Source organism: Engraulis encrasicolus, chromosome 8, assembly GCF_034702125.1.
Source record: "Engraulis encrasicolus isolate BLACKSEA-1 chromosome 8, IST_EnEncr_1.0, whole genome shotgun sequence".
Taxonomy (NCBI): domain Eukaryota; kingdom Metazoa; phylum Chordata; class Actinopteri; order Clupeiformes; family Engraulidae; genus Engraulis; species Engraulis encrasicolus.
In genome coordinates this window covers 27,838,060-27,852,579 of record NC_085864.1, presented here as the reverse complement: position 1 = coordinate 27,852,579, position 14,520 = coordinate 27,838,060, and the positions used below count along the sequence as shown (strand labels likewise).

The 14,520-nt window shown below is 43.4% G+C and overlaps 2 protein-coding genes across 5 annotated transcripts in view; one reads left to right on the top strand and one right to left on the bottom strand.

The window, feature by feature from the left end:
- Positions 1–2,005, bottom strand: part of LOC134454379 (F-BAR and double SH3 domains protein 2-like) — a 151,507-nt gene extending 149,502 nt beyond the window's left edge. For both annotated transcript variants that reach the window (XM_063205346.1, XM_063205347.1), the window contains exon 1: positions 1,698–2,005. In XM_063205346.1, the coding sequence (XP_063061416.1) occupies positions 1,698–1,718 (21 nt within the window). In that variant the 5' untranslated portion in view covers positions 1,719–2,005. The remainder of the gene's footprint in view (positions 1–1,697) is intronic.
- Positions 2,006–3,791: 1,786 nt separating this feature from the next.
- LOC134454378 (P2Y purinoceptor 2-like) lies at positions 3,792–14,501 on the top strand. 3 transcript variants are annotated; one of them, XM_063205342.1, is made up of 3 exons: positions 5,029–5,108; positions 5,375–5,513; positions 9,835–14,501. In XM_063205342.1, the coding sequence occupies exon 3, from the start codon at positions 9,852–9,854 to the stop codon at positions 10,863–10,865; it is 1,014 nt and encodes a 337-aa protein (XP_063061412.1). In that variant the 5' UTR covers positions 5,029–5,108; positions 5,375–5,513; positions 9,835–9,851; the 3' UTR covers positions 10,866–14,501. The 3 variants fall into 3 exon arrangements, with proteins under 3 accessions (XP_063061415.1, XP_063061412.1, XP_063061413.1); XM_063205345.1 differs by lacking the exons at positions 5,029–5,108; positions 5,375–5,513 and adding an exon at positions 3,792–3,837; XM_063205343.1 differs by lacking the exon at positions 5,375–5,513 and having other exon boundaries at positions 5,065–5,108.
- The last annotated feature ends 19 nt before the right edge of the window (positions 14,502–14,520 follow it).

Sequence of the window (14,520 nt, the reverse complement as noted above, 5' to 3'; positions counted from 1 at the left end):
GAATAGGAAATTGCTGGTTATAATGTGTAAATGGATACAATTCCACTGTCTTTACAGTAGAAGATATGCCACCTGGAACTCAGCGGCCCTAGACCGACAGCTCATCGAATGGCTATTTAATGGAGACCGGTTCACCAGGTGCACGTTCTACACTAGGTCACGGCTCTGCAACATCACCTTAGGCTTAGACACCTTAGCCTGAATCAATCATCAAATTGCGTTAAGGGGAATGGTACGTCGTCTCATCATTTTAAAAAGCCGTGCGTTTTTCTTTATTTTTTAAGCCTTGCCGTTGAGGGGAGTCGACAGCCTATAGCCTATTGGAGATGATTTGTGCTTTCCATGTGCAAACACAAAGCGCGGCTTCGTCTCCATATTCCCAGCTGATGCCGCAAAACGTTATTATCGGTGTTGCACGCCTAGTCCCCCTCAACGAAGAGACAGCATCACCTCGAAGCATCACACAACTGACACAATTTTGCTGCAGAGGTCGAGATTATGTTAGTGGGTGAGGGCGCAGAGAGGAGATATTATGGGCACAATCCATCGGCGTCTGGGCAGAGTCGGCGAGGTGGTGCGCCTTCCTTCATCAAATTCTGTCAGGATGCTGTGGCAACAAAAGATTGCACACACACAATGCCACAAAAAACTCCAGGTTTACTCAGAGGGTATGTAGCCTATGCCTTTGATAAATCCTTTCTCTGACAAGAGATTTGGCCGCGTGTCAGAGCCCAGACAAAACAAAACCATCGGCAACCTACTGCTATGGCCAATTACAGACGGGTGAAGAGAACACGAATGTGCTTTTCTTTATTTCTTTACTCAACACACTTTTCAGTAATGACCCTTTGTGAAAGAACATGCTGCCTGTCACCATATTGCACACCAAAAGGTGCACAAAAGATAACCTGAAGGGGCAGTCTTTTTTATAGGCTACCCCTGTGTTTTGACAGATCATCGGACCAAACATTAGGCAACCCCCATAACGCGAATGACACACGGGGGACTTGTCATTTCCACTTCAGTTGTTTACAGCTAGAAACGAAATTCTTCTTTGTGCATTGTGCATCTCAGCAAGACGGGTCAATATAGTTGAGAACAAAAGGATTGTATCTTCCATAGACCACACAGACTTAAATTGTATTTCATGTCATCCAATGTCTATTGTTTTGCCGTTTTCACGCGACAAATGTGGAGCTACAGGTCAGATGAGACACCACGCCTGTCAGAGATGTCAACAAAGACACGCATCTCTACTCCAACAACAGCTGATACGCGCAAGAAAAGAACAACCTATCTAAATGCCTGAATATTGAGTTGATGTTAGCTACCTAGCAGTCCCTTGATCACCGACGTGTCTTACGGGACGGAGAACGGGAGGACTGCTTACCGTTAGCTAGGGACAGCTAGTTTCACAATTCCGCTAGCCGAGTCTGAGCGCCAGACTAGCGGGCTTCATAAGTTGTTAGCGGTTGAAAGTGCATTCCTCCAATATCTGACACTTTGCCATCACCATTCCGAGCAGCAATGAAAGCAGGTTGTTGAACATAACTCCTTTCGTTTTGACATATTCTAACAGACAACAGTGGGCATCAACAAATCCCAAGTTTAGGCAAAGAAAAGGGGAAAAAATAATTTAAATAAAAGACAACCCCTTGTTAGCCTCTGGAGGATGACAGGGATCTGAGAAAACTTACCTTTCTCGGTGGTGGCTGCATTTTTGAGCATGGACATGAATGATAAATTCCACAAAAATCTGATAAAATCCAAAAAAATCTCCGAGAACTGCTCACTTCACAAACACTAACAACTTAGGGTAAGGGGTTAAAAGGAGTAAGAGACACACAGTATGCTCAGATTTGTGTCCAGGCAGCCATGATACACCAACTACTCCACTCGCAGGCTCCGAGTCTGTCCGAGCAAACACTGCGGAGCACACAGACAAGCTGGGGGGAAAATAATAGGGGAAATGTAATAGTAAAGAAGCAGCGGGGTCTTTCGTTGAAATCCAAAACTCAACTGCGACACGCAAAGGCAGCTTTGAGTATATTATCGGGCGCTATCTCCCAGAAAGGGGATTATTATTTCTACTGTGGATATATCGCCCCATTGTGGCGACTATGCATTTCTGCTTTATTTCCATTTTGGCGTCTTCGTCTCCTGCTCAGCAACAAGGAATCCAAGCTGACAAAGGAAAGCTCGAGCGTGAAAAATGAGAGGGAGGCAATCGAACCCAGAAATTTTAGGGCGTTTAAAGATTTTTTTTAAAACAAAAAATCTATTTAATAATACTCTGTTACTTGGAATCATCTCATTTACCAACAACAACAACATAATAATGGGGTAATAATAATAATACTGATAATAATAATAATAATAATAATAATACGCTAATAATAATATACCCTAGTCATGTTGTTTTCGTTCTTTTTTATTCATGTTTATTATGATACTACTAATAATAGCCTATGAAGAATGAGGATAAAAACAACACAAAAAAATATTATTTATTTATTTATTTATTATTATTATTATTACATTATTATCATTAGCCTGTTGTTGATGTTGTTGTTGCTGCTGCTTGCTTTTGTAGGTAAAAGATGATTCCCACTAGTTTCTGTTCACCACTGGACTCTTGGAGCAATAGCTCATCTATGTAGGCTGGTTTCTATTACTTGTGTCATATGGGAGATTATTTACTGACTGTATTTCTGACAGTCACATAAAAGAGTGACGTTTTGTGTGTGTATGTTGTAGGCCTACATGCTGTCTGCATGTGTATCCATTTAACTCTCTGTTGGCAGCATCTCTTTTCTCACCCTTGCACACAAGTTGTGGGTCAGAGTCCGATAATCCCATGTGGGCCTTGGCATGAAGCGTTTGGTGAGGTATAGCCCATTTGAGCTGTAGGCTACACAGAGATGCGGCCTAGGCCAGTGGTTTTCAAAGTGGGGCCCAGGGACCCCTGGGGGGCTGCAGGGTGGTGCTAGGGGGGCCTTGGCAGGTTGGCAGGAAAGGCAAAATAAATAATTGGATAAATTGAATAACTAAAATAAACCAAAAATATATACGGAACAATATTTCCTTTAAGAACTGCATTCTAATCTACTGCATCTCTGAACATTTAGTGGCACATTATTGTTGTTTTATATATCCCAATGGGGAACCGACTGAACAGGCCTAGACAACAGGTGTGAAATGTGTGTACAGAAAAAATAGTGTGGCACGAACTATGTAGGGGGGTGGGGCTTAGTTAGAATCTACCACTAGGCCTATATGGGGGGCCATGTCATGGTAAAGTTTGGGAACCCCTGGCATAGTAGGCTGTGGAGTGAGCTGGGCTGTACAGGTAATCATTAATACGCCATTACCAGGGGCCGGTAAGACATTAATCAAACCCTTTACTTTCTCGCCTCCTTCTCAGGCAAGGCTGGTCTGGGACCGCAAACCGGCCCGGGCATTTTTGGCATGGACCAGCCTCCCATCCCCACCTCCATACTACATTTATGATGGGCTCAGGCCACTCCATCTAAATTGTGATCTGGTCTCTCTCATTTTGAAACCAACAAACAACAACAACAAAAAACAACAACAACAGAACAAAAGCATCAGCCCCTGGTGACTGTCGGCCCACCGGGAATATGCCCTGTATGCCAGAAACCAGTCCAGCACTGTTGTCAGGGCTCTTCTGTCATGGAAGAATGGGAGATGTCTGCTTCCAGTGCGATCTGGCGCTGCCCGGGTAGTCTTCTTCTTACCTAGTCAGCTGTACTCTACTGTGCCGTGTTTGTTTTGGGTCTGGGACTGGGAGTGTCTCCTCAACGACTTTACCATCAGGTAAGACAGCATGTTTATCCAGACAGCCGGACTTGCTAAGCTTCATTTGAATGTTCTTGTGTGTGTGTGTGTGTGCTGCACATTCATTCTGTCCTTCTCTGACTTTCTCTCTCTCTCTCTCTCTCTCTCTCTCTCTCTCTCTCTCTCTCTCTCTCATTCTCTCTCTCACACACACACACACACACACACACACACACACACACACACACACACACACACACACACACACACACACACACACACACACACACACACACACACACACACACACACAACTTGAGTGTCTGTGTTTCACAGGGGTCAGAGGTTGGTACTTGTGGCTTGTACAGCAGCTTTGAATGAATGTAACACGAAAAATATCATCGAATTACAGGCCATTTGGTCCCAGCGTTAGCCTTAGGTCTGAGACAACGGGAGTCAAAGAATTCAATATAAATATTCTACAAATGATAGACAGACTTCAAAAAACCTTGTTGCAATATCTAAGAGCAAGTTCATTGCAAGTGTATGTGTGTGAGGCCATCGAAAATACTGTGTAAGGTAAGGTCCAAGTAAAATACAGAGCAGGTGTGCGACATTACAAAACCCCAGCAACATTTGCGGCTATATCATTACTATAACTAGATTAGTTCGATATTTCTGTACTTCATTTGTGATACTGATACATGACATTGCATGTGTGAAACTCTAAAGGAAAAATAAAATATATCATAACTCTCTGTCAAAACTACCATTTTGAGACCCTTGGTCAGCTAGAAGCAGGCACAGTCAGTGGTCAGTCATAAGGTTTATCTACTATAATTTAGCCTACTTGGCTATGGATATTGGCCAATAACCATGCAATGTTCTGTTACAGTTTATGAAATGCAACTAATAGTCAAACTTTGTAATGTCAAGAGAATTATTGTTGAATATGTTCACTCTCAAAATATAAAACTGGCATTGACACAGCACTGGATTAAGGGAAAAAAAATGTTGTTTGCATATTTGGAGAGCATATATGTTTATGGTGTTTGGAGAGCATACAGTATATGTTTATGTTCTACCAGCCACACAACTAATTGACATCCAGGCTGTTGGCCTACATCCCGGGAGCAGGTTGCGGCCTGCCAAAGTGAACGTTAACGCCCACACACAGTTTTCAGAAGTCATAGTAAAGGTAGCTACCTAAGACGCACCCATTACTATCATGCAAGTACCCTGAGGTGGCGGATCAGTGTGTGGAAAGACATGGAGGCAAGACTGTGAGGCAGACAGCGAGGAGAACCACCGTAAGTTTCATGAAAAGAGTCTGAATGAAGTATATTACATTTGCAGTGGTCAGTTTGTTTAATGGTTTGTCGATTGTTGGACTTGTTATTGAGTCATGAGTGTAGTGTATAAACCAAACATTTGGTTCTTGATGCTTCCTAACTCGCATGGCATGCGAGAGATGCTTATCAAGGATTTTTCAACAGTTCATAGGTATCTATCTTGAGTCATAGCATGCCTTTTGGTTTAAGATATGGATCTTACACAACAGTGTGTTCTTCAACAGTGTGAAGAAACCAGAGAAAAGAAGTGAAGTGATGAGCAAAGCAGATGAGTTGAAAAAGCTTAACTCTCACCCTCGGGGCTCAGTGAAAACATTAGGACGAGGAGAGGCAACACAGAGTCCGGTTTGTTAACATCACAAGGTACAGTTGGAAAAGGTCTTCTACTATTTGCAGATTTTTAGGGTGTTGTTGACACAATTATGTACATACAGTAAATGCCACTTTGAAAGAGGTATGAAGGTCAATGTAGCGTAGATGTTGTATTTGTGCAGGATGTTGGGAGGAAGCTGTATTGTTTTTCCAGAATGTTCCTCCGTCCATCATGTCAAATTGCATGTCTGGACCTAGACAGAGATGTCCATGAAAACAAGCCTTTGCTTGTCTGCGGTGAGGTGTCAGGTAGAAATGTTGTGGAAAATATGTAAGAAAGGATATCACAGGCAGTGCAGAGTAAAATACTAAGCCTTGTGTACATTTGACCAAGAACCGGTAAAGATGAATGCCAGGGCCCCACATTTACAGGAGAGTCATATTTGACTAGTGCCCTTTCCTACAGAGCCTCATGTTATAAGTTTGTTGTTACCAAAATGATGATCACCAAGAGTCAATCCATTATATAAGACTCTTTGTAATATATTTTTAAGATGTAGTTGCGTTTCAGCAAACAATGGGATCCCATTCACACCAACATGCTACAGACTCCTTAGATATTCAAAAATAATTAATAATAAAGAGAGATAACCATATTTTTTGTTGGTGCTCAAGATCTATCTTCTGCATTTCATCAACAGTATAGCATGCACTGGCATTCCTCTGAATAGGGAACTGGTGATGATGCAGACATCTTCCTCTCAGGGAGTGGACCGAGTCTGAACTTGAACTTTCTCCGGTCAGAGGAAATATGTTGAAAGCAGTCTGGTTGGGTGTCCATAATATCAGCCATTTCTCCAAACTCTCTGAGATGTTCACCGAAGAGACAGGTGTCAAAACATTTTAAGGATTCAAGAGTTTATCTACATTTGCTAGAGTACATGAGGGCCTTTGATTTTTTTATGTGGATCTTTTGATCTACAAGCATGCAGTGAGAAAGTAAAGTGCCATGATGAATATTTAAAAATGCACTCTGCAAAGTCAGTGCAGGATTTGGAGCATGTGTGTGCTTGCTCGTGGTAGAGGTGTTGCAGTCAACTCTGTTCTCAAAGTTCCAGAGAGTATTTGTTAACATTAGAGGCCCTTTGCACTGAGGAAGGTCTGGTGACCGAAAACGTTTTGCACTTTTGGGTAGCACCTTGATCACTTGTACATATGTAAAGCAATAAATCAATTATTGCATCGGCTGCTGGTGTGCGAGTTCTACTCTTTGCTTCTGTGGATTATCGCTTTGGAACCAACGCACCCACAAGGACTGGAGTTATTGGCGCGACACCCCTCTGTCTTTTGTCTTAACATTAGAGGCAAAATAGTTTAACTGCATATTGCACTTAACTAGTGTGTCTTAACATACGTAAGTAAGTAAGTCCAGTGAATAATTAAGGATTCATAACATTTATTTATAAAGTATATTTGCACACAGTTTGCACTGTGTAAAGTGCTAGAGTATGTGTATGTGTGTGTGTGTGTGTGTGTGTGTGTGTGTGTGTGTGTGTGTGTGTGTGTGTGTGTGTGTGTGTGTGTGTGTGTGTGTGTGTGTGTGTGTGTGTGCATGTGTTTGTGTGTGTGTGCGTGTGCGCGTGTGTGTGTGTGTGTGTGTGTGGAGGAAATTGGGTAAGTTATCAGTATGGTGTCAGACTGTCTGATAAGTTTTAAATGGCACCGGGTATATTTCGTGCTACTCTGAATGTCTCTTGCAAGTTGTTTGATTGCCGCTGGGAAGGAGCTGTTCTGAAAGTACTTATTTACTGGTTCTCGGTCGGCAGAGTGTCTTAGCTGGTGTTTGGAGCTTTTTCCAACAAAACAGCGAAAGTATCCTGGGTGATTTTGGTCTCTGAGAATGGCTTGCAGTTTTTTCTCGCACCAGAGGACATCTGGAGTGTCCATGAAGGGGAGCTACATTCCAGTGCTGTTTTCTGTGGTTTTAGCGGCCCCAATACTATGTGCGATGTTACTGTATGTGGTGGCAATACTGTATTTTGGTGGATGGATGCTGTTGAGGTCAGGTGAGTATAAGTGTGTGTAAAAAACAGTAGTCAAAAAGTTTCATTGAGGACATTTTGCCAATGGAAATGTTCAGACATTCAAATTTATTGCTACATTTGTTTTCAGCTGGGGGACTATTCTCCGTGTTCAGCACAGCTGAAGGCATTTGCTTTCATGTGAGGGTCAATAGATACTGTCCACAAGACCTTTTGTCGACTGGGAGAGAAGCTGGCAGCTTGGAGCTTGGAGCTTTGTAGCTGGGAAAGAACCCGATGACTTTCAGATGACTTTCAGTGATGTACTGAATTACAGCCACTACAGCTTCCTTCTTGATAGTGGTTGAGATGTCATCTGACAGTTTTCCCCCCTTCACAGATTAGACAAGCATTCTATGGAATCAGATTTACCAATTCAGAATCATCAGGACTGACTTAGTTTCTACCACTTTGAGTTTAACCATTCTCACTTTCAAGGTCTGTCAATATCAATGTCTGTGCCAGCACAGTGCCATATGAAAACATACAAAAATGACCAATACAGAACCAATGGATGTATAGCCACTGAAAAGTATTACCAGTTGACTCAAGATGTGCTCAGAGAGCCTAACACTTGGACATAACATGTAAGATGGTTTGTAAGCCATTTGATGTTTGTTGTGGCAAGTTGAGGGCTGGGCCTGACTTGAAACAGAGGACACTTAAGGACACTATTAGATCTGCGTGTTTTACTACACTATGGGCTGAGTGTTTTAACCTATAAACAGTGTAAAAAGGACATGTGGGTGCAAATTGTCTAGATCCTCAAAGGATGAGGAAAGTGGTGCAGCGCAGCCTCAACACATTCAGTGTAGCTCCTCATCCAGGCCTGGACTAGGGCATTTTCAAGGTGGGCTGACTGTCCTCAGTGGCAGGGGTGGAAAGTAGTCTAACAACATTACAATCATTCAAATAACAGCAATTAAAGGACAAGTACACTATTTTGAACATTATTTGGCTAATTTGGATTTTGTCTCAAAGGCCAATGGGTCAATGCCATCTATGGGTATGTCCAAATATGTTCTTAAAAACCACCCTAAACATTTGTTTTCAAAGGTGTGCATCTCAAGTGGTTAACTGTGTTCACTGTCATTCCCTAATAGGTTTTAAGGCAAAATATGGCTTCTGTCATTTTTCATTTGCCATTTTGTGAATGAAAGAGAAAAACAAGTATTTACAAAATGCTACATAAAACACGACAGAAACCATATTTCGCTACAAAAATAATTTTGGAATACCAATGAATACCCCTGAGCACTTGGTGAGTTTCACATTCTTGAAAACAAACATTTAGTGTGATTTTAAGAACAGATTTGGACATGCCCATAGACACCCATTCTAAATCCAGTTGAAACAAAATGCAAATTAGCCAAATAACAGAGACAGCAGCAAACATGACATAAATGGTGAAGGGGACTCAGAGGACTCAGAAAAGGTGCTTAACGTTCAAAATAGTGCCCCTGTCCTTAAGGATGTTTTATGAGCAATTTGTCATTTTTAAAGTAATTTTTAGAATGGGTATACCTTTACTTTACTTACTCGAGTACATTTTGACACAAGTATTTTCCTAACATTTGAACCTGCCTTGAGTATGGAGTAAAATCAGACTGATCAGGCTCTTTTCAACTGCCGGTTTTCTGGTAGGCCTACTGCTCGACACAGCATGACTCGGCCGCCACTTTTTGCTTTTCGATTGAGCTGTGCCGTGCCCAATCGAAAAGCAGAAAGTGGTGGCCGAGTCACGCTGTGTCGAGCTGTAGGCCTTCCAGAAAACCGGCAGTGGAAAAGAGTCTATAGAGAACAAGTAATCCATCTTGGATCAATGTGTCACATCTGTGCCCACCCAACCCTTCTGTTGCACAAATGATGTGATGGACTCAGTCTGGAAAGATGCTCTTTGAAATTCAAATCGGCTTCCCTTTGAATCAAATGAAAACTGTGCATTTCAGTTTTCCCGCTTGAAAGTATGTCAGGAAACAGTGGACTGATTGAGAGGAGCATAAATAGGTATTTTTTAGACACAGGTTATGAGAGCATGATTTACAAGGGAACTTCGCCAGACCAACGATTGTTCGTTCATAGCCTCTTACTGCAGATGGGGTCGCCGGCGCGCCTATTCACTATCTGCTAAAAATACTCAACTACATCATAACAACATTAGTATGACAGTACAGAGAGCCTTAAGTAACAGATTAAGACATAGCCATTACAATTTTGGTGACAGTAAGGTTATATCATAGGCTCTAAGCCGCTAAGGGGTTAATGTTGGTCTTTCAAACATGTGTTCGCAGGTCCACTCCACACCAAGATGACTGACTTCTCCAACGCCACCACTCACAACGAGAGCCTCCACCCGTACCGCTGCATGTTCGACGAGGACTTCAAGTACATCCTGTTGCCCGTCAGCTACGGGGTGGTGTTCGTGGTGGGCCTGGTCCTCAACGTGGTCACCCTCTACGTCATCCTGGTCCAGAGGCACAGCTGGAAGTCCAGCACCATCTACATGTTCAACCTGACCGTCTGCGACACCATGTACATCCTCACCCTGCCCTTCCTCATCTACTACTACGCCGACGAGAACGACTGGCCGTTCGGCGAGCCGCTGTGCAAGCTGATCCGCTTCCTGTTCTACACCAACCTGTACGGCAGCATCCTGTTCCTGTGCTGCATCAGCCTGCACCGCTTCCTGGGCATCTGCTACCCCATGCACTCGCTGCGCTGGGCCAGCACGCGGCGGGCGCGGCTGGTGTCGGCGGGCGTGTGGGCGGTGGTGGTGCTCGTCCAGGCGCCGGTGCTCTACTTCTCCCGCACGCGCGACCGCGGCCCCGCCGACCGCACCTGCTACGACACCACCAGCGAGGAGCTGTTCGACAGCTTCATGGCCTACAGCATGGCCGTCTCGGTGCTGCTGTTCGCGCTGCCCTTCATGGTGGTCATGGTCTGCTACGGGCTCATGGTGCGCAAGCTGCTGGAGCCGCCGCACATGATGGCCGCCGCGGCGGACGCCAACGCGGCGCGCTCCCGGCAGAAGTCGGTGAAGATGATCATCATCGTGCTGGCGGTCTTCATGCTCTGCTTCCTGCCGTTTCACCTGACGCGCAGCCTCTACTACAGCTTCCGTTACCTGGACGAGCAGATCAGCTGCACCCAGCTGGAGGCGTCCAGCATCGCCTACAAGGTGACCCGGCCCCTGGCCAGCGCCAACAGCTGCATGGACCCGGTGCTGTACTTTATGGCGGGACAGGGCTTCCGTAGGAACATCACCAAAAAGAGCAAATACAGACACACGGAGAAAATTAAGACAATGTCCACTCCTATGTGACTCTCGGGGGCAAAGAAGGCCTGAATGGAAGGCCTGTGTAGTGTGTGAGACCGCCGGTGGGGCTCGATTGGCCTGGGGTGAGGATGGATCACACAGAAGGGCATCATGGGAATTAAGGGCATTTTCACACCTAGTCCTCTTTAAGTGGACCAAAAAGTGAACCGACAGCAAAAGGACTCAGTTCTGTTTTCACATCAATTAAGGTCTCAGGTTCAATTCCAAGGGGTCTGGGTACACTTTGAAACGTTCACATGTGCATAGAAAATGCTGAGTCACAGGTCTGAGTTCACTTAAATGGCTGAAAGGGACCAGGTGTGAAAACCCTATAATGTGCACAGAGTCCTAGCAGTCATACAGTATACATGGGTTTACCGTTTGTAGACAATCCCTGGCTGCGCAACCCTGACTGCACACTGTTTAACCTCTGATAGTTGGAAACTGCTCTCGGTCAAAAAAATGAGCTTACGTGGTTGGCTGATTAGCATTTCGCCCCTCCTCATAACACGAATGTTTGTAAATGAAAAACCCATGTATAGTCAGTGATGCAGAAGTTGAGATGATATGGGCGCCCTCTCCATAGAGATTTGTGAATTCATTTCAGAGTGTGTCTTGATAGTCTGTACAGCAACTGTGTGTTTCCCCCATCAGACAGAATGTACTTCTTGCCAGCTCACTTTAGTGTACCTTGTGTTATTTTTCTTGTTAGATATCTGTTGATTAATTTCATTGTGTTTTGAATAACATGTAGCCCAGTCTGTCTGTACAATGCCTGTTATGAGCCAGGTATACGTATAAGCTTTTCCTTCATCTGAAAGAATTAAATTCCTTCCAGTTCACTGGCTAGATACACTAGATAGTGTATTTTACATCTTCTAAATCCTGTATGGTCTGTTCTCTACATGGAAAAGCTGTTGTACCAGTTTCCTGTGCTCTTGTGCCATTATAATGATTCAAGGATGCCTAAAGCAACTTTGCGGTACAGTAATGTATTGTGTTTAATTTGAAAGGTATAACAATAATTACACAGGGATTACCCAATTTACTAGAGGCAAATGTACTGTCTGTGAAAATGTGATATGTCAATCTATTTGTTCCCCTTTGACATTACTGTGGTTGGGAAGGAAGACTCGTTTTCCTTTTTTAATCACTGAGAAAATGAAAAAAACAAATGTTGAGAGTAGAAGCTAAAGGTAATTCAGCCTTTATGAATGTAACTTTACAATGATGTTTGTAGCACGTGTACAGTATTTCCTCAGTATGAGAAGGTTGTAATGGTCCACCTGAGCATTACATATTGTTATGTACATGAATGACCAGTAGGGGGGACTCTATTCTTGTGCAGTCCAGATTTTACACACAGATCTGGTATAGGCCTGTTTGGTACAGTTGTTTGTGTTCCTGAAGCCTCTGGGTAAAAGTCTTTTAATGATGAGAAAAAAACCCGGAGCAAAACACCTCACAGACAAAAACATTGCATTGTATCATTTCTTTATTTAAAGAGTACAAATATCATGTATATTGGATATTGTAATGTAATAAATAAAATCTACAATTATGAATTGATGAATTTCCCGTTTTTATTTCTCACCACATTTGGTTTGAGATGAAAATTTTGTAACACATATGAGATGAGACATAGAAGTGTCCAAACAATAAATAGGATCTATTTTAGAACCTTTTTGGAGCTGAATGCAAAATAAAAATAAAATAAAATAGAAAACAGAAATTACAAAATACAAAATGCCACCCTATAAAATGTGCTTGTAAACGTTAATAACAAAACAAAAGCTACGCTAACGTAGCCATTCTCCCACTACCTCTTTTTGCAGTTTAAATAATAATACTAATAAAATACTTAAACATCATTAAGAGGAATGAAATGAAAAGGTCAGTCTTCATTTGATCAAAGTCAAATACCGTTAAAAATCCCTTTAACACACAACCCTCTTATCAAAACCATGATTTTCACATTTTTGATGTTTCAGCGATGCTTGTGGGTCTGTGTTGCAAAGGTGAAGACACTCCACAAATGTACCAGGAATGAAGTAATATTTCACAGAAATCGTTGCACCCCTTGGTGTGTCTGTGTTATATCTGGGTCTGAGGCGTAGTGTCTGTGCGTGTTTGGAAATGTTGACATCTGTCTCTTTAGTGTTGATAAGGTCCTCATGTGCCTGTCGTTGACATGGCAACAGCTAGCCTCAGATTTCCGCCCAGATTACTGCCACACTGGAGGGGTGCCTCTTTCTATGGCGATATATGCAGTGATGTCCAGTCGAAATGATTTAAAAACAAAAGAACTGTATGTGTTTCAGAAATCACTCCTTTGCATAACCATTTGGGAGGAGGTAGGTTTAGTGACAGACTCCTAAATGATCACAGTGCTGCAGCATTTTTTTATATACCTTAATCTTATTTCTCCACTTGCTCCCACCACTGATTGTTACTTCTAAAAAAGTCATGCATTGATGCACAAATGCTATGCCATGCCGGCTTTGTAAAACCCTTAAACATTATCATTTCCGAGATGACATCTGCTACGAGTTGCCTGAAAAACAGAAAAAAAACCTGTACAGTAGAATTGGGCCAAAGGTCCACATGATTTAATGATGATGAAGTTAGGCTACAGAGTGGACTGGGGGAGAAATAGGGCCCAGGCATATTTGGCTTAAAAGTTTTAAACATTTCTGAAAATAGGGGCCCACGAGGGTGCAGGGCCCACCGGGAAATACCCGCTATGCCAGATGGTCAGTCCAGCCCTGTTCCTGCTCAAAAACTTCATGTGACAGTGGTGCCTCCACAAGGAGGAAAAGGTTAATAGTACCTAACTGACAGAAGACCCATTTTTAAAAAATACTGTATTTATTGCAATTGGGAATAAGGCCCAAAACTACTGTTTTTTCTATTTTTTTTCTATCGGCATCCTCATCATGGAGCAAAAACTTCACACATCCTTGATGGGAACATCCTCCAGCTGTTCCCAGCACAGGCTTCGTCACCTGTGCCAGTATATTCAGGTGCTACATGTCTGGGGGTCTTAGCCATCTGGCCAGAGGTGGAGCTATAGCGGGGGCAAGCAGGGCATTTGCCCCGGGGGCCCAGGGCCCTCCTATATTGGTGGTGGGGGCCCTATTGTGACCTTGGCAGGCTTTATGGGGGGGACCTGTCAGTGTCTTGCCCTGGGGCCCAGTGTGCAAGTGTTCTGCCACTGCATCTGGCCCTAGACTAACTTCCCAGACATGCTTTGTACTGTGCTAGAGTCTTATTTATTCAGAGGGGAGCGAGACAGAGTGTGTTTGGGAACAGCGACGTGTGAGAGTAGGAGGAGGAGGAACCCTGAGCAAAAATGGGGGGAAATGGCATCTCTGACTCAGCTCAGTTGGGAAAGGATGTGCTCTCTTGATGTGTGTGTCTACGTGTGTGTGTGTGCGTATGTGCATGTTTCTGTGTGTGTGTGTGTGTTTCCTTCCCCTCTTATTGAATCAGTCAGTCAGTCAGCTCCCTTCTCTTTATGCCGCCAGGTTGTACTGAACCATATAAAAAGGTTGGCTGTTCTTACTGCTACTAGGAACTCTGTGTGTGTGTGTGTGTGTGTGTGTGTGTGTGTGTGTGTGTGTGTGTGTGTGTGTGTGTGTGTGTGTGTGTGTGTGTGTGT